Source organism: Eulemur rufifrons, chromosome 28 (assembly GCF_041146395.1).
Source record: "Eulemur rufifrons isolate Redbay chromosome 28, OSU_ERuf_1, whole genome shotgun sequence".
Taxonomy (NCBI): domain Eukaryota; kingdom Metazoa; phylum Chordata; class Mammalia; order Primates; family Lemuridae; genus Eulemur; species Eulemur rufifrons.
In genome coordinates, this window is record NC_091010.1 from 56,125,767 (window position 1) to 56,145,592 (window position 19,826).

A 19,826-nucleotide genomic window follows, 5' to 3' on the forward strand; every position below is an offset into this window, starting at 1 on the left:
CTTCAGCCTAATATCACAACTTCCATGCCTTAGTTTTAAGAATTGAGATGACTATTTACTCTAGTAAATAGATGTTCTCAGACTTATTTTAACTTTAAGTATAGCTGAGTAGTTTAGATGTTCAAAAGTTAAATTCTTCTGTTTGCAAATGTAAGACACAAATTGGAAAAATATTGAAGGCAAATGTATGTGTGTGTATGTGCATGCGTGCATATGTTCTTGTAGTTTTTTTAAGAGCCTTGGTATCTTAGAAGACACTCATATAAATGGGTAACACACATGAACAGATGATTCATTTGTGAAAGTAAATAAAACTTAATAAATAAGGGGACAAGTCCCACTTTACTAGCTGTTGAAGAGACTTAGACTAAACTAATAACTTTTCAAAACTATCAGACCAGAAGACATTTGTAAAAGACACTGTTTAGTGTGATAAAACTTGGTAAGTTGCTGGTGGGAGGAAAGTGAATTGTCACATCTGCTCTGGTAAGCAGTGTGGTGCTAGGTATCCAAAGCCTGACTGTTCTGAGCCTCCCTTACCCTTTCCAACCCACTTGTTTCATTTTAGGGACTCTATTCTAAGAAATGGTCTAAATTTGAAATTATCGATTTGAAAATACTTAGCATTATTTAAGGTGTCAAACTTGGAAAGAATCTAAATACCCACAATGAGATAAAGTCAACTACAGTACAGCCCTTCATGGATTAGCCATTGAAATCTCTACGGAGAAGACGTAATAACATGAAAATAATTATATCAAATTGGGAGAGGAAGCAGAATTCCAAATTAGTATATTCATTTCAAATATGTAGAATGGATATAACTCCATAAAACTATGCAAAGGAGCTATAGAAGGAAATGTCAGTGTTAACGGTATTTGTGTGATGAGATTGATGGTTCATATTTTGATGTTTTCCTACATTTTCATGAACATGTATTTCTTTTATGATAGGGAAGCTCAATCTAAGATTTTTCAATACAGGCTGTTTGTGTTGGTCACATTACACAGGCTAGCCCACAGGGATGGCTTTCTCTGAATGCCTACGTGACCATAGAGGTCACATATCCAACACTGAACCACTCCTGTTTCGTAGCATTTCCTAAATGTTTCAAGCATAGTTTATAAGCCTTTGAGAACTTTCTGACTTTGCATTTCCTTTGACTTTGGCCACATAAGAGCAGCTCAAATTCTTGTTTGATTTATCTTTTATGTTTTGCCTCTTCTTAATCTCTTTTTACCTTCTCTGGTCCAAAAGATTTGCCACTGGAATTGATTTTCTTTTAATATTATATTTTTAGACAATGGGCCCTGTTTGGGATACAGAAAACCAAACCAGCCCTACAGATGGCTGTCCTACAAACAGGTAAGTCAGGCCCATGGTTTTAGAAAGATTCTTTTGGTAATACAGTATCCTGAGCTAATTTGGTCTCACTTGAGCTTTGACACCTCTCTCCCTTTCTCTTCCTTTCTCTCCCTCTCTCTCTCTTTTTGTAGGTATCTGACCGAGCAGAGTACCTGGGCTCCTGTCTCTTGCATAAAGGACATAAGCCATCATCAGACCAATTTGTTGGAATCTTTGCTCAGAATAGGCCAGAGGTAACTATGTTGAAGCTAACTAAGGGAAATGAATCAGGATTAAGTTTAAAACCTTTAAATCCCACTCCTAACCCAGCATTCTGGCACTTGTTAATGACTTACCAAAGCTAGTTCAGTATCTCATGCTGCTTATTCTTCTGCTTGAAAGAGTTAGGCAGATTCTGACCTACCTTGTCATGTGTATGTACACAGTGATGTCATGCTAGCCTACCTTTTTTCATTCACTTCCTTCTTCCTACCTACCTCTGTCTCTACAGCCAAATCCTACCAGTCCTCTAAAGCCCTGCCCAGTTTTCTTCACTTTTCCCAAAGCAGTCCCAAATAGCCTTGACCTCACCCTTGAAAGTGATCTCTGCCTCCCTAAGACTCCCTAATGCTTTCCACACCTCTTATGGATGAAACTTACCACTCTCTACCTTTGTATTATTGTCTACCTTTGTATTGTAGTTGTCTCTGGGCCTGTCAGTGACAGTCCCTCTGGCCCCATAGTGATTTTTTTTTTTTTTTTTTTTACATAAAAGTTACCAAATAAGCATTTGTTGGCTGAATGAATGAATACTCTTCAAAGTGCTCTCCAATGCTTACATGAACTTCTCTCTGTACAGTGGATCATCTCTGAGTGGGCTTGTTATACATATTCCATGGTAGCCGTCCCCCTATATGATACCTTGGGAGCAGAAGCCATCATTTATATTGTCAACAAAGGTAAAACTTTGCTAGTACATTACAACTTGATTCTTTCTTAATGCTGAGTAATTCCTCAATCTCTGCTTACTTTTAGAGGACTTGAATTGCTGTGGCCAGAAAATGCTTAAGTCTTTCTGATCTTGTAGTACTTAGGATATAATTTATAGGGAAGTTACAAAAAGCCCATGAGGCAGAGATCTACACAGATAGAAGCTTCAATGAAATGCTTTCAGGTGACATAGTATGATAATACAGTTTAGAGAAAAGACTACTTACTTTGAACACACTGGATAAAAGACCATAGAGTGAGCTTAATTGACTAAATCACAGTGAAGCTACAGATTTAATTTTCTACTTTTGTAAATTCAAGTCAGTACAGTTAACCAGCATGTGCCAATGCCCATGGTGAGTCTATAGAAAAAATTGCCATTGTTAGAGAAACAAGTCCAATTTCAATGGACAAGTAACAGTCCTTTCACAGGTCCAAGATGACACTTTCTATCTTGAAATGAGTAGATCTATTTGAACACTAGATACCATCAGAAGCTTTATATTTGTACAAACAAGTATCAAAGCAAATGATCACATTTAGAATCATAAAATATTTATCAGCTAAAAATCCCATTTTCTCCCTCCTTCCTCTTCTACTCCCTACTCCTCTCCTCAAAATAAAACACGTTGGTAGGACCACACCTCAGTCATCTATACACATCATCTGTATGACTTTTCTTAAGCAGAAGGAATTTCATGGTTTCTCTATAAACCGTAAAACGTGTTAGCAGCATGCAAGAAAACTATGTGCTTCTGTTTCAATTAAGCTCATTTATTATCAATGGAATGTTTCAGGTTCAACATTATAAATCTGATTTGCAGACATAATCTCCTTTGGGGACCTGCTAGCTTTGAAATTTTTAAAAATCTCTTCTTCCTTGCAAGGCAATTGAGTATGTAGCAGAGCAGGAGGGTGACCCGTGGCTCTGTTTCTGCTTTCAGCTGATATCGCCACAGTGATCTGTGATACTCCCCAAAAGGCATCAGTCCTGATAGGGAATGTAGAGAAGGGCCTCACTCCAGGCCTGAAGATGGTCATCCTCATGGACCCCTTTGATGACGACCTGAAGCACAGAGGGGAGAAGACTGGAGTTGAGATCTTAGCCCTGTCTGATGCTGAGGTATGGGTCTGAAATTCAGCTTGCAACTCGAAGGCTGGTCCAAATCCATGGGCAACTTGCAGGACGTCTACACAAGAGCACAGGGCTATTGTTCTCCAGGGGTGGCACGGGAGGAATGAATTAAACTTGTGCTGTGAAGCTTTGAGAATAATTTTCTTAGGACAACTCAGAAACCCATGCCAGAGAAGGACAAAGTACTATGGCCAGCTGCATAGAGATTCTAAGTAGAGAATGCATAAATACAGAGTTTAGTAATAGCTAAGTAATAGTCCTGGAGCCAGGCTGCCTGGGTTCACGTTCCAGCTCCACATCTATTATTAATAGTTAGGCAATCTTGGGCAAGTTGCTGCATACTTCCCTTTCCCCAGCCATAAAATGGGAATCAAAATAGCCCCTACTTCACAGAGGTGTTGTCAAGAGTTAAATGAGTTAATATATGTAAATTGCTCAGGACAATGACTGGTCGGAGAAGCCCTGAATGGTTAAAGCCCTGAATGAAAAAAGCCCTGAATGATTAATAGTTAATCCATAAACTAGGATTTAGTTATGGTCCTAGGTGACTGAAACTTAAGACTATGATGGTAAATTCAGAAATTTGGGATCTGCCCTCTTCAGGCTGGTGTTCCAGAGAAAGCTCATGCTCTTCCCTGGGGCTTCTGTTGTGCCTGAATATTGTCTTCTGGGTCTGATCCAGGTTGGAATTTTGGTTATATTCCCATAGAGGTGTTTTCATGGAGAAGAGAAACAGAGGGCTGCATCTGTCATAGTCTGTCCATCTCAACTAATGTCTTTTCTTCTTGGTTTTCTGTTCATGTAGAATCTAGGCAAAGAGAACTTCAGTAAACCTGTGGTAAGTTTTCTTCTGCCCAAATCTGAGTCTTGCCATAGTCACCTCTCAAAGTTGGTGATAGAATAAGCTCTTGTGCTTCCCTTCCAGCCTCCTAAACCGGAAGACCTGAGCATCATCTGCTTCACCAGTGGGACCACAGGTCAGTGTCCATGAAGCTGTCCCTTGAGGCCCTGCTCAGCCAAGCATGGCTGGAGCCCTTGCCCACTGGTGGGCTGGTAAATATACCCTACAACTGAGCCCTATCCTAGGGGCCCACAATCTTAGACTTCTGAGTATGGATTCCCAAGTAGAAAAACATAAGCAGAAGTAAATAAACTTGGCTGAGTATACTGGAAGGTGTTTACCTGTTATGGATTTCATGGTTCTTAAAGATGACATTGAAAAGTCAACTCCCCCACTACCCCAACCTACCACTCTCTCAATTTGACACCACCGGAATAATTTCATTCAATCAAGGTAACTCAGTGATAGTTATCCACAGAAAGCTTCAGCCCCACCCCACATCCACCCATTTATTAGAATGCTTAATACTTTAAAATGTGGCCCATGAAGGTCTACAGTTAAATTCACTCCAGTATGCCCAGTTTATAAAGGTTTGTAACAATATTACTAGGTAATATTTGTAGATTTGAAATTCCAAACACAAACAGCACAAGGTCTTGGGGGGGGGTGTTATTTGGATTTTTCTTTGTGACTGTGTTGCTATTTGAGACCGTGGCTGTGCCCTGTGTGGTAGTGGAAGGCCAATGATGCATTCAGCAGTGGATTCTCTGGGGGCATTAATTATTCCTAAACAGAGGCATATGCCATCCACAAAAACAGTGACAGGAAAAACTCTTGGCTCTCTGGAACCAGACCACTTGAATCTAGCTGCTTCTTTCAAGGTCAAAGGCTACCTATTAGCTACATAAAGGATCTTTCTCCCCACCTCTTATTTCCTACAGGTGACCCCAAAGGAGCTATGATAACCCATGAAAATGTTGCTTCAAACGTTGCTGGTTTTCTCAAATGCATGGAGGTCAGTGGTCAATTGAAAAAGAGAGTCTCATTAAAATGTGAATCTGTCATAAGATTTTTATTTTTGAAGTTAGAAGAGGCATGGGGTTGGGGGGAAGTTTAAGTCCTGGTGTGGTCTTTGGTCCAGAGGAGTGTATATTTTCAAGCCTGGTCTTTTAGGATCACTGCAAATCTCTACACTCACACAGTTAAAGGCAACTCTTAGAGTTACACAGTGTACCATCTGCATAACTATATGTGGCAGTCCTGAGAAGGTAGTTTTTAAATGTCCTTTGGAAGAGAAAGTTGCCATTAATCCAATGTTGTCTCCTCTTTGTTCCCTGATCTATAGCATACTTTTGTGCCCAACCCCAATGATGTGACCATATCCTACCTCCCCTTGGCTCATATGTTTGAGAGGATTGTACAGGTGAGTGTTCCACGTTTGTAGCGGGTATGTGAAAAGGGAGTCTTGACTTGCTAGTCTCGTGTTGATTCCAAAGGCTGCCATACAACATTTACAGCCCTTTCTCTAACATGAGAGGCACGAGCAGGGACTTGGCTCATCTGAGTTCTAATCCTGACATCAACTCTAACTTGTGGAGCCTTCTTCTTTAAGTTTGTGTGTGCCCAAGGGGCTAACACTTGGTCCTGCCTTCACAGGGTTGTGCGGGGCCAGTGAGATCACATCCAGGAGCTTTCTGTCTATCTGCCCTTAATTCTGAGCTGGCACATGCGACATTGCGTCTTTTTTTTAAATTCATTTTGGTTAGAATTTTTGACAAGATCTAAGGTTAGAGAAAAGGAAGTTCCTCATAGAGAGTCAGGGAAGAAGCACCCATGTAAGCTGAGATGTGTCCCCCACGGGAGTTTTTGCAACACGCCTGAGCGTGTGAGGTGGTGCTGTCAGCATGGTGTGTGTGCTGGAGGAGGGCTGCCCTTGTGTGAGTGGATTCCAAGCTTTTCAAACTATTCTGAGGCTGATTTGAGAACTGAAAGCAGCAACAGCCTTTCAAAAACACAGATAATAAAACTGGAAAGTCCTCTCTCTGCTTCCCCTCCCCCAAATGCCTCTTCAACCAGCTTATGGTTGATGCCTAAAATGTCAAAAAATGCAAGATTCAGTTCCTTGGGCTCAAGTGTTGATATCTGATTAATAAAAAATCAATTCTAATAAGCCTTTTAAAAATATTTTTAAAGCTGATGAAATTGGGATGGTCTTACGATTGAAGGCATGTCCTACTTTAATTGGCAGTGTTTTTTTCTTAGTGCTACATAATAAATGATGGTGTCCTGCAAAGGAAGATATCTTAGACTGTCACACAGAGCTGTGGTGGAGTTGGGAGGGCTACAGTCTCATCAGTCTTATCTGTCCTGTCACCTCAACAGAAATGAATTTCCATCCTTTCTTGGGGGGAGGCTCTCATGGTCCTGGGTACCTGAATTGGGAAGGGGGTGCTGTACAGGGAAAAGTACCCATGGACCCCTCAACTCACTTTCTCAATTCCGTCCAAGACAGGCTCCACCCAAAGGGGTCCTTTGGCTCTGAGCTCTGCTATTTGGTTTTGTTTTTAGGCTACTATATACTGTTGTGGTGCCAAAGTTGGGTTCTTCCAAGGAGATATTCGGTTGCTGTCTGATGACATGAAGACTCTGAAGCCCACTGTGTTCCCCACAGTGCCTCGACTCCTTAACAGGGTCTATGATAAGGTACTAACCTTGCTTCTAATGGACTGGCCCTGAGATGAAGGGACTGTCTGTGACTTAGCCCTGCACTAAGGCTCTTAGGGACTCTATACCACTAAGAAATTTGCTCCGCATCCACCCCTAAGCCCCTACAAGTATCTACTCAAATCTATATTTACAAGTCCAGCCATGAAAAGCCCTTATACATAAAAGCCCTTTTACTCTGGATAAGATTACCTGGGCCTGAACTTAGACTTAGGGAGCCCCTCAAAGTCCAGCTGACTTACCAGGAAGCTGTCACTCTGCTTTCATAATGTGGCCTGGGTACCGAGCTTCTTGCTGAGGTGCCATGCCCCAGGATACGCACTTCAGATGCATTCTCTCATTTAATCCTCACAAACACCTAGAAAGGTCACACTTATTATCTCTAACTGATGAGGAGGAAACTGGGCCTCAGAAGTTAAGTAACTTTCCCAGGGTCATATACAGTAAGGGGTAGGGCCAGAAGCAAACTTTCACACAGGAGTTGTAGGTGTCATTGATCACTGCTGTATTTTTCATTAATGATTGAAAAATGGTGATTTTTCTAATTCTGTCATTGCTCTTGCATTCATCAGCTGAGATTCTTCCATAAAGGCATGACAAATATTTCATTCTTTCCCTTTACTCATCGATCTTCAGAATAATGGGATTGGTGCCTCGGCAGTCTTCAAAAGTGGCCAATGAGGTTTTTTTCCTTTGTATTTTTAGGAACTCATGATTTTCATATTTGTATGTTTGAGTCATTCTTTTTGATTCTTGATGAATTCAAACTGTCCCATCTTGGAAGTTGGGAGCCCTCATCGGGTTACTTGTATGTCCTTTTGACGTGACCCCTGTAGTCTTTGATAGGTTCCTCGCTTTCTGGCACAGGATGTCCCAAACTCATCTTGTATATTTCTCACCCAAGTCTTAGATTGGCCAATTTCCCTCAGGAGCCGTTGGATCTGGGATTTGAACTCAGGCTATAGACTAACATCTCGTAATTCCACAGGCTTGGAGCCCTGGAAGTAACGCATGGCCATTCTTTACGTTTTGGACCCCACCCCTGAGATTCTAATATTGCCTTTCACGCTTAGGACTCTCACCAGATTATAAACTGGGGCTCCAGTGACAGGGCAGGTAGTGTTCTAGAACACAGATGACCCCTGGACATTAAAAGCCCTGGTTTCTAGCAGAATTGTTAACAATTCTAACAGTTCTTCATCGTGCTATGGAATTATTAGATTGGATTGTTGTTACGATTTTTGTTCATGTTGTTGGACCATTTTGTATTTCTGAGAGATACTTACTATTTTGTAACACTTAATACACAGTTCACTTATGGAACTTGTTTTTAAAATAAAGGACTTTTTTTAGCAGAAGTCTCTAATTCTAGCTCTATATCAGTGACTTGTTTGGGAAAGGGTGAGTCTTATGAATGTTGAAGGAAAATACATCTCTTATAGTCGAGAGAGGTATCAGGAATGGCATGATGCAGGAAGCATTTGAGTGTGGATCTTAGAGAGAGATGGCGAGATATTGGTAAAATGACAGTTACCGGCACAGTAGGATGCCATGATCCTACAGCACAATTTATATTAGAAGGTAAAGATGAGCAGTCTTTGTTGGCTCAAAGCCCAGCAATGAGAGTGTAAACATGGAAGATGATTAGAGAAGCATTCGTCAAATTTTGAACTGGAAAAGAACTTTGCCTAGAATCTGACTTCCAGAAGGGTGGAGTCTTGAAAGCTAGTATATGGAGTTCAGAATTTAATTTTGGATCTAGGAGGGGAGTTCTCTTTGAGTTTCACATGGGAAAACTCTCCTTTGGCAGGAGTGTGTGGATGGACTGTAGAATCATAGTGAGGCCAGAGTCAGTGAGACTAGGAAAAAAATGTGAGCTGGGAAAATGGTGTCACAATTAAGCCCAAAGGGGAGAAATAATCTAAGTAGGAAAAGTCTGTTGGGTTTTGTATGCTATGGCTAAAAGCGAAAGGTGGTAATTCTCCAAGTTTAGTTATATAAGCATCATAGGGGGACAGCGAGGAAGAGGTGGTCCTTGTTTTAAAAAATCAGATCCTAGGCTCTTCTTTGACCCACTAAATCAAAACCCTAGAGATGGTACCTATTGAGCTGATTTTTTTTTTCCAATCTAGTACCCCCAGATGATTTTGTAGGTAGTCTTTCTTGACCATCTTTTTAGGACATGCTTATCTCAGTTGTCAAATTTTTTGGCCAAGAACCAGGAATGTGGGGAGGGGCTGGAGTTCTGTACGTGTGTACTAAGCTCACTTCTTTCTGAGTGTGGCCATAATTATTCTCTGGGTCCATCATTATTCAGTAATCCAGCCCATCAGTGTGGGACACTTCCTTATGAAGCTAGAATGCTCCATCTCTTGCTCACTAACTGATGGTCTTGGTGAGTATCTGCAATAGGTTTCCAACTAAGAGGAGCTATCACCTTGCAGGTACAAAATGAAGCCAAGACACCCTTGAAGAAGTTCTTACTGAACTTGGCTGTTACCAGTAAATTCAAGGAAGTGCAAAAGGGTATCATCAGGCGTGACAGTTTCTGGGACAAGCTCATCTTTGCAAAGATCCAGGTAGGTCGGGTGGGTCCTGCACTGAGCCAGGCAAATATCTGGGCTGCCTGTGACTCAGTGTACTCTGCTTTTCCTCTGATGGTTGAGCATCACTTTAATTGGAAATCCTTTCAGATTTTGTGCCCACTTACCTTTTGAGACACCTCTTGTACAACTTTGCCACTAAAGGGAATTGGGCAAAAAGCAGAAAAAAGATTTTATTTAGGATCTAGCACTCTCCCTTATTTCCATTAGAGGTCATAAGTAATTTGAGGATCCCAAGAATAGAAATTATATGAGGAACTTTAAAAAATGTAGCTTCTGTTTCCAGTTATGGATGGTGATGACAATAATAGCTAATATTTTAAGTGGCTTTCTACAATGCCAGGCTCTATTCTAAGTGCTTTGTAAATTAATATAAGAAGTAATGTAAGTTTAATTCTCATAACAACACTGAGCTATTATACCCACTTTACAGTGGGGGAAATTGAAGCCAAGAAAATAGGTTTCAGCAAGTCTTATTTCAATTCAACAGGACAACCTGGGTGGGAAGGTTCGCATCCTGGTCACTGGAGCTGCCCCCATCTCCTCTTCAGTCTTGACATTCCTCCGGGCAGCAGTAGGATGTCCGGTAAGCCAAGCACCTTTTCGAAGACAGCTTATTTTACTTTTCCACAAATAAATCTCACTGTTGAAATAAAAATGAAAACATAACTAAAAAGTACCAAGGAAAAAGTCACCCAAAATCCAAAGAAAATATCCTTCTAGTCACCTCTCTACACATCTGTGAATAGAAACATCTATGTAAATAAAATCGGTGTTCTAAATACTTGTTAGGCCAGGCACAGTGGCTCACACCTGTAACCCCAGCACTTTGGGAGGCCAAGGCAGCAGGAGCACTTGGGCCAGGAGTTTGAGACCAGCTTGGGCAACATTGCCAGATCCTGTCTCTACAAAAAATAAAAAAGAAATTAGCCAGGCATGGTACCTGTAGTCCCAGCTACTTGGGAGGCTGAACCAGGAGGATTGCTTGAGCCCACAAGTTGGAGGCTGCAGTGGGCTATGATTGTGACACTGCATTCCAGCCTGTGTGACAGAGCGAGACCCTATCTCTAAAAAAAATAATAATAAAAATAAATAAAACGCTTTTTAAACAGTGCCCCATCAACATCGCTCCTTGTCAAATAAAGATCTGCATCATCTTAATGGTTTTGCAATAGTTTATTGAATGTACAGTTGACCCTTGAACAACAACAGGGGTTAGGGCCACCAAGCCCCTGCACAGTCGAACATTTGGGTACAACTTTTGACTCTCCCAAAACTTAACTACTAATAGTCTATTATTGACTAGGGCCTTACCTATAACATAAACCATCATTTAACTTATATTTTTGTGTTATGTGTATTTTTATACATGCTGTATTCTTAAAATAAGTTAGAGAAAACAAAATATTATTAAGAAAATCTTAAGGAAGAGAGAATATATGTACTATTCACTAAGTAAAAGTGGGTCATCATAAAGGTGGTCTTCGTCATCATCTCCATGTTGAGTAGGCTGAGGAGGAGGAAGACAAGGGTTTGGTCTTGCTGTCTCATGGGCAGAAGAAAATCTGCATATATGTGAACCCATACAGTTCAAACCCAAGTTGTTCAAGGCTCAACTGTACTCAAATAACTAATCTCCTGTTTATGAACACTTGAGTTGCTTACCATTTTTTCACTGTTGTAATCAATCAATCATTATTGATTGATTGATACAAATGCATGGGACCTCATTTGCCCACACTCTTGCCAGTGACAGACTTGATTATCAGTCATTTAAATCTTAGCCAGTCAGATACATGAAAAGTCTTACTGCAATTTTGTTATTAACACCAAACATCTTTCTATTGCTTATTGACATATGTATTTCTTCCATGAATTATTCTATTACTTCCTTATAGAAAAATGGGCAAAGGATAATTTGGTTCTTTTTCATATTGCTTTCTAAGATTTCTTCATACAGTAATACAGGTTGACTATCCCTTATTAGAAATGCTTGGGACTACAGTGTTTTGAATTTTGGATTTTTTCAAATTTTGGGATATTTGCATTACGTGGGTTGAGCATTCCAAATCCAAAAGTCCAAAATGCTCCAATGAGCACTTCCTTTGAGCAGCATGTCCTTGCTCAAAAAGTTTTGGATTTCGGAGCACTTTGGATTTTGGATATTTGGATTAGGGATACTCTACTTGTAATACTAACTTTTGTCATATTGGAATTACTTTTCCTAGGCTCATCTCTTCTGCCTTGTGTATGACTATATAAAAGTTTCAAATGTTTTTGTGGTCAAATTGATTCATTTGTTCTTCTTATGGTTTTTGAATTGCTTAGACAGGACTTCCTAACCCCCAATATGTCATAAGACTGTTTTCACCCATACTTTCTGGTAATCTTATCATTTTCCATTTTTCCATTTAAGTCTCAGCTCCATCTGGAATTTGTCCCAGGGCTTGGCCATGGATATTGTCTCATTTTTCCTCCAAAACGATAACTAGTTCATTCATTCAACCAACCATGAACAGCATGGACAAAACAGGCATAGATTTGTCCTCACAGAGGATGTCCCCTGTCTATATGACCACTATCAAAAAAGATTCTGAATGGATGCCAAGGCCAGAGGTCCTCTCGTCTTTCAAATTAGCATCCTCTTGGCCATTCTTAACACCTTCCTTTCCCCTAGCCTCCAAAACCAATAGATCAGAAGGTCCTGTTGCTACCCATCTCCCAGAAATGTCTTCTCTAAGCCTTCCTCTCTCAGTCTACCAACTCTGCATATCACAGGCCACACCCAACACTGCAGTAGCCTATTAACTTGTTTTCTGTCACCAGCCTCTCTCCAGTCAAGATTAGCTTCTATACCAGAAGTTGGCAAACTGCAGCAAAAGCCAAATCTGGCCTGCTGCCCGTTTTTATAACAAAAATGTTACTGAAACACAGTCATGTCCATTCATTTATATATGGCCTATGGCTGCTTTTGTTCTGCATTACCAGATTTAAGTTGTTGAGACAGAGACCAGATGGCTCACAAAGCCAAAAATATTTAGTATCTTGCCTCGTATAGAAAAATTTGCCAACCCCTGTTCTATACTGTAGCTGCAACTATTGCCCTTAAAAAAATATGCTACTCCCTTTCTTTAGTTCCTTCAGTGGTACTCTGTTGCTCAGGTTCAAGTTCAATTGTCATTGGTTTGTACATAGCTAGTGAATAACTTACATTTTCCCACCTATTTGAAATGCCACATTTTCATGTAAATTTCTATACTTTAGTCTATTTCTGGACCCTTTTGGTTTTTTAGTGGCCAAAAGACTCAGCAGCTTGGGCATGAATTCAGAGTTTTAAGACATTAAGTTTTCTCAAACCCTTAGAGATCTTGCTTTCCTCTTGTCCTGGCCACAGAGCTTGACAGGCTCATGCTTTATCTTGCGTAAGTCTCAAAACCTTCTTTGGTTTCCCAGGTGCATGAAGCTTACGGTCAAACAGAATGCACAGCTGGCTGTACATTTACATTACCTGGAGACTGGACATCAGGTAAGTCCTCCATCTGCTGGGCAGGAGGTGCAGTGGTTGGGAGAAGGGTTCTAACTGGACTAGGACTTTGGAGTCTTCATAAATCTGAATGGACGCCAAGGCTCTGGACTATCATGGCAAACGCCAAACTCAGTTTGTGGGTACAGGCCTGCCTATCTTGGTTATTCTGCATTGGTGCCAGGTGATTTTTTTAGTCTTACTCTTTTAGAGTCAATCCATAAATATGTCAGAATATGCCTGGAATTATCACCGTTTTCTGGTTTCCCAGTTTCCCAGTTGATTCAGTGTGGTATGTTCTAGGCCATGTTGGAACCCCCATGGCTTGCAATTATGTGAAGTTAGAAGACGTGGCTGACATGAACTACTTTTCAGCGAACAATGAAGGAGAGGTGGGTAGGTCGTGCCCTGTAGGCAGACAATCACAGTGGGGATGTTTATATCAGAAAGCATATGTAATTGTGAACAAGCTTGGGTTTGACTCCTTTGAGATCTTTAGCAAGGACTTAAACATCTCTGAGCCTCACCTTTCTATCCCCTATGATGTGGACTAACACCTGGTGCTCTTCACAGTGTAGTGGAAATCATCAAATGATTTAAGGTGGGAGCAGGTGTTTTATAAAGTGCTCAAGCTGGGAGTAGCAGTCTTTGCTATTGTTACCACCTTGTGCTATCTGGTGTGCAGATCTGCATCAAGGGCCCCAACGTGTTCAAAGGATACCTGAAGGACCCAGAGAAGACACAGGAAGTCCTGGACAATGATGGCTGGCTTCACACAGGGGACATTGGTCACTGGCTCCCGGTGGGTATTTCCTCATAACTTCTGGGAGTCTGTGCTGCTGCACTGGGGAGAACGGTCTGTTTATAGCAAGAGGGCCAGAAATGCAAGTAGGTTAATCAGCTGAGGCAGCTGGAGGGGATTAGGTCAGTACCCTACCTGGCTTATGGTTTCCTCATACTGTGAAGAGAAGAACATACAATTGAAAGAACCCAGGCTGGGAGTTGGGGGATCTGTGTTCTAGTCCCAGTTCTTCCATGGACCAACAATGTAAAATCCTGAGAAAGTAACTTAATTTGTGATGTGGAGCTTCCAGAGCTAGAAAGGCCTCCTTTCTGTAGGCCAAAGAGTACTTTTGCTATTTTGATCACAATGTTGCAGAAGACACCAAGACATAGACCCGTTGAAGGGTTTTCTTTTTGCCTTATTCCTCATCAAATACACCATCTGCGGTAGTTAATTTTACCAACAGTGTTTCCTGACCCAATTCAAGGTGAGATTCTTTAATAAGTCAGACAGTCCTGAATCTCAGAGTTGGCATGAATCCCTTGCAATGGAATTGATTTGCTCACAGCCAAGGAAAATTAGGTGACTGTTCCAGGAAAGGGGGTAGGGAGATGTGGTATTGCAATTTTTTTTTTTTTTTTTTAACTTTCCTTGGGGCAGAAATTGTGGTTTAACTCTTGGGTTCACTTTATGAGCTTTCAAGAGATAATTCCTTCCCAATTAACAGAGACATATTAAAACAAGGAAGCCTGATTTCTAGATCAAGTTGTTTGCATAGGCTAGTGTTTGCCTCTCAGTGACCTTCACAGTTTCTTTCTGTGGCAGACACAGAGACATTTTTAAGCACAGCTTGCTGACAAACATCAGCAGTAGTCATGGTCAATCCTGTCTGTTTTCCTAAGGGAGGAAATTATTGCAAGGTAGTGATGGAGCCTTAGAACCCCTGCAGATTTTCCAGAGGGTCTCCCCTCTCAAAATTTTGTCTACTGTGTGCTGGGGGAGAGGGAATGTACCTAGAACTTAAAACTCCTTTCTTGCTCAATCAATATTTAAGTGAGATTCAAGGAATGCTTGAGAAGGAGACCTCTAAGATGTATTTCATAGACTTGGGTTTAGTAGTATCTTGCTAACATATCTGTTTCAGTTTGATAAGAGTTCCCTGTTCTAATAAGCGTAGGATGTAGGCAATAGATATGTCGTCACACCTGAGTTACAGAAGGCTGTACCTTCTTAATCACTTTCAAATAATGAATGTTTGGGTAAATTGATGGCTAATTTCTTGAGTCAACCTTGTTGATGGTTCCAGGGATTGTTCAGTCAATTGCCCTATTTAGAGTGTGATCATGTGGATTGCATTTGCCACTTGTCCCAATTCTACAATTCCAACTTCTGAAAACCTAAGCTCCTCAGACCAATTAGCTCAGAGAAATGAAGCTGCAAATGACCTCTGGTGGCTGATCAGAGAGCCCCCCCAGCCCAGCTTCTGTCTTAACAAGCCCAGTGAGGGACTTGATTAGCACAGTGGAGCTGTTGTAGCCTGCTCCTGGCTCTGTCAGAGACACATGGCAGGGAGTCAAGGAATTCAAAAGTTTTGATAAAAGATAACTCCTTCCCTATTCCTGAGAGTTCTGGAAATAGAGTAATTGGAAATTAAGTTATTGGAAATTGAGATTTCTTCTTTGGGTGAGGCACCCATTTGTGTAACCCCAGTGGGTCCGGGGACTATCTGTGAGGTTGCACATTGACATGCCACATAGATATACAATACAGACAGGTTCTTGCCGGAAGCTGCTTTCCTCCTCTTTCACCAAAGCTAAGAAAGAGAAATGAAAGACTGCTCCTAAGTTCTGGAGCGATCAGCTTTAAAGAAGAAAAGCAGCTCTGACTTCACCACTCTCCCCACTGATAACACTCCTATGGCTCAAAAATATTGATCTGTTATCTGTCTCATATAGAATGGAACTCTGAAGATCATCGACCGTAAAAAGAACATTTTCAAGCTGGCCCAAGGAGAATACATTGCTCCAGAGAAGATAGAAAATATCTACATCAGGAGTAAACAAGTGTTACAAATTTTTGTACATGGGGAGAGCTTACGGGTAATATATCATTTTTCTTAACAATAGCCATTTTCAGGCACAGACCATGTGATTTCTGTAGCTACAGGGAATTTATATAGGTGAGCTCAGGATGAGAAGAGCCTTGCTTATAAAACTAATGAAACTACATTCCGAACTGCAAATAAGGCAGTATCAATTTTTTTGAAAGTATGATAGACTTTGTAAACAAGTCGGTAAAATTGTTAATACGGTTGTACTATAAAAGGTAGCCATTTAGTAATAAAAGAACTACACCTTGGACTTGATTTCCCTCCAATAGGAGTGCCTCTGGCCAATAAACTATTTTATATGTACTGCTCTTAAACTTAGCTTTTTAGGGAGTGAGTTGACATGGACGGGCCAGACAGAGATGCTTTAAGCTTAATGTTGAAGAATCACATCTGGATAGATCATCTTTGTAATGAGATGCTGGGTGGGAAAATGGAGTAGAGTTCTGTGCAGGTTTGAAATATATGGTGAGAGAAGAGTAGGACACTAGTTCTGAATTTGAGGTTTAGTGGAAATACCCATTATAATGATATAATAACCCTGCTTGCTTTACCCACTGGGGGACATTGCTACGCTAATTCTCCCATGCCCATGCACCTTGTATTTCCTTTCCACAGTCATCCTTAGTGGGAGTGGTTGTTCCTGACCCAGATGTACTTCCCTCATTTGCAGCCAAACTTGGGGTCAAGGGCTCCCATGAAGAACTGTGCCAAAACCAAGTAAGTCTTGCTCAGGAAAGTTCTATGCACACTCATGGGCCCATCATGCCAGAGAAGAGGCCCTACCAGCTGGGTAGGGCCATGAGCTCCCAGGACCTCCTTTCTGGAGGAACAGACGCATCCTACATCAGTGACAGGTGGCTGCAGCCCCAACAGATTGAATAGTTTTATGAGATTGGGGGTTAGGATTGGAAGTTCAGAAAACAAAACTCTATTCTTTTTATAGTAACATGTTCATTATAGGGAAAAATTGGAAAATAAGAGTAAAAAAAATGCCACCCAGAAAAAAAAAAAACCCTAATATTTAATTAGGGTTAATATTAATATTTCTTTTCATTTTTTCTTTGATAAATATTGGGTGTATAATGTGCTTATACATATTTTAAATCCTTTTATCCTGATCAGCTTTTATAGGCATTTTGAGTTTCATTTAGGCTCTTTTTCAAACAGCCTCATGTTAAGTGATGTTTTGTCTTCCTAGGTTGTAAAAGAAGCCATTTTAGAAGACTTGCAGAAAATTGGGAAAGAAAGTGGCCTTAAATCCTTTGAACAGGTATATACTACTACTGATCTTATTCTGGTCTCTCGTCATATTAGACGGTTTTATTTAAAGTTTCCATTTCTTATGGGTTTAAATGTATAATAGTTAAAGAATTGGTTTTAGATTTTGTACCATTAACTACAAATGGCAATGACCTTTTGTAGTTACTTGTACACCCCCTTTTTGCTGTTTATTATCCATTCTCCCATCTCCCTGCTCATTCCCTTTCCATATTGTGAGTTTGTGAGAATGGGCACGTGTGACTGTTATCTTTACCCTCCTGAGTCGACCTCACTTTCTTCACAAGGCCCTCAGAGGGCTCTGCAGAAAAGTCCAAATTACTAATAAGCATGTCTATATGTTCATCTGCTTTCCCAGGTCAAAAACATCTGTCTTCATTTAGAGCCATTTTCCATTGAAAATGGCCTCCTGACACCAACATTGAAAGCAAAGCGGGGAGAACTTTCTAAATACTTCCGGACCCAAATCGACAGCCTGTATGGGGCCATCCAGGAGTAGGTTAAGGTACTTAAAGCTGGAAGCGGCTCAAGGCAGCCTGCCTGTCTGCCCAGTCTGCACTGCTTGCGGCAATATGGATTAAAAACTTTTTTGGTCTTGCCTCCTATCTGTTGTTTTACCTGCTAAACTATAAAGCCACAGCTTTTGGCTTTCATATTGAGAGATTTATAATATGGAAGCTTAGCCCTGAAATAAATAAATCCTGTTCTTCCCATCTTAAATGTTGCTCATATTAAGGCTTTAGGGCTCCTTTTATCAGTGTGCCTGTCTTCAAGGTCCCCGTTCGTATTCTACGTCCCTTTCTCATGATCTCCAACCTTAATGCCATTTTGATAAGTGGCCACTAGGGTCAAAGGGAGCTTCTTTGACTTCTTCCTTATTGTTTTATAAGCCTAACTTGCCAACAGTCCTAACACTTATTTAAGTCTTCTAATATTCAAACTAGGAGATTTTTAAGTTCTGAAAAGCTGTTTATAATTCATGTTTTCTAGCTATTCCACAAAACCACTAAAATTTTAAATTGAGTTTTAACCTATCTCTCATATAATATCTATGAGACAAATTTCTTCCAAAATCTGTGTACACAAGGGAAAAGTTTGATTGTACCAAACATTTCCTAAACTCTCTAGTTAGATCTGAGAGTACTAAAAATTGGGGCTCTGACATGTTTTCCAAAAAGAATGTTGCTCCTGAAGTGTTATCGTAGCTGGTGACTCAGTCTGTTCCCTACAGTTTGCTGCTGAGCTGGAGGCTGTGGGGGAAGGAACTGAAACTATGTCCAGTGAACTTTTCTAGTAAATGAAGCAAGCACTGAATAAAAACCTCCTGCACTGGGAATAAAGATCTATTGGGCAAGCACGATGCCCACACTACAGGCTTATCTTCTGTGAAGGAACCAGCTGACCTTCCCTGACCCTTGGATTCCAGTTCCTGCTGTACCTTACCCCAGATAACACGCGTTGCTTCTACCTGTAAATGTAAAGTCTTTAAAATAAACTATTACAGATATTTATTATGTTGTGGTGTTTGTTGCCTCAGGGACCATAAAAATCAAGTAAACTAGTGGTTCTCAAACTTGGCTGCACGCTAGAATTATGTAGAAAATTTAAGAGGATACTAATGCCTGGATGCCACCCCAGGGATTCTGATTTAAATGGCTAGAACACAGCCTGGACATTGGAATCATTTGTTAAAAGGTCCCCAGGTGATTCTAGTCTGCAACCAAGTTCGACAGCTACTGAAGAAAAGCAAGTGGAGAGGACTTAGGCTTTCTTATTCCATAGCTGTGAATAATAAAACACATACCAGCTGGGCCAAAACTCCAACTGAGCATAACTCATTCTTTCTCCTTTACCACCTTTGTTGTTACTCTAAGTAATCTTGAACAGTGTTCTTTTCTGGCCTTTACTGGAGTTAAAGAGAATATTCTTGGATAGTCTTTCTAGACCTTGAGCCCAGAAAAGCTGAAGAAATGTCTATTCTTGAGTATCTGAAACAAAAGGGAAGGCAGGAAGTCACAGGCAGTTCCCTCCATGGTCCAGCCCTCTATTAGATCTCTCACTCATTCCAGCTGAACCTCACTGGTTGCCTTCCTATTCATCAAACATGCCAGGCACATTTGAGCCTGTTTTTGTTCTCGATGTTCCTTCTAAAATGCAGATACCCCAGAGACACATGACTTGTCCCCCTCATCTGCTTCAAATGCCAACTCAAGACAGTCCCACTTTCTTTCTTCATAATACATGATTCCATCTGACATATATTTTACTTGTCTGTCCACCTTCCTGCCCCGCTGGAATGGGGCACAGTCATGTTTCATTCACTGCTGAATCCTCAAGTGCCCTTCCCTTATTCTTAACTATTACAAGCCTGGCCCCCAAAGCTTCAAATTCCCTGCCTTAGATAGAATTAACGAATACTGGATTAGGTTCCTGAAGTCCAGATAAACAGGCTTTCTCTTTCTTTCCGTGATTTGGCTCATATGTCTAGACAAGC

The 19,826-nt window shown here is 40.8% G+C and overlaps 1 protein-coding gene across 2 annotated transcripts in view; it reads left to right on the plus strand.

Annotated features, from left to right (window-relative positions):
- The window catches only part of ACSL5 (acyl-CoA synthetase long chain family member 5), a 41,590-nt gene extending 22,757 nt beyond the window's left edge, over window positions 1-18,833 (plus strand). For both annotated transcript variants that reach the window (XM_069460389.1, XM_069460388.1), the window contains exons 4-22: window positions 1,301-1,365; window positions 1,497-1,598; window positions 2,204-2,303; window positions 3,279-3,457; window positions 4,275-4,307; window positions 4,395-4,446; window positions 5,252-5,325; window positions 5,656-5,733; window positions 6,879-7,013; window positions 9,479-9,613; window positions 10,128-10,223; window positions 13,091-13,163; window positions 13,464-13,552; window positions 13,846-13,962; window positions 15,900-16,043; window positions 16,670-16,771; window positions 17,253-17,324; window positions 17,691-17,837; window positions 18,564-18,833. In XM_069460389.1, the coding sequence (XP_069316490.1) occupies window positions 1,301-1,365; window positions 1,497-1,598; window positions 2,204-2,303; window positions 3,279-3,457; window positions 4,275-4,307; window positions 4,395-4,446; window positions 5,252-5,325; window positions 5,656-5,733; window positions 6,879-7,013; window positions 9,479-9,613; window positions 10,128-10,223; window positions 13,091-13,163; window positions 13,464-13,552; window positions 13,846-13,962; window positions 15,900-16,043; window positions 16,670-16,771; window positions 17,253-17,324; window positions 17,691-17,831 (1,787 nt within the window). In that variant the 3' untranslated portion in view covers window positions 17,832-17,837; window positions 18,564-18,833. The remainder of the gene's footprint in view (window positions 1-1,300; window positions 1,366-1,496; window positions 1,599-2,203; window positions 2,304-3,278; window positions 3,458-4,274; window positions 4,308-4,394; window positions 4,447-5,251; window positions 5,326-5,655; window positions 5,734-6,878; window positions 7,014-9,478; window positions 9,614-10,127; window positions 10,224-13,090; window positions 13,164-13,463; window positions 13,553-13,845; window positions 13,963-15,899; window positions 16,044-16,669; window positions 16,772-17,252; window positions 17,325-17,690; window positions 17,838-18,563) is intronic.
- The last annotated feature ends 993 nt before the right edge of the window (window positions 18,834-19,826 follow it).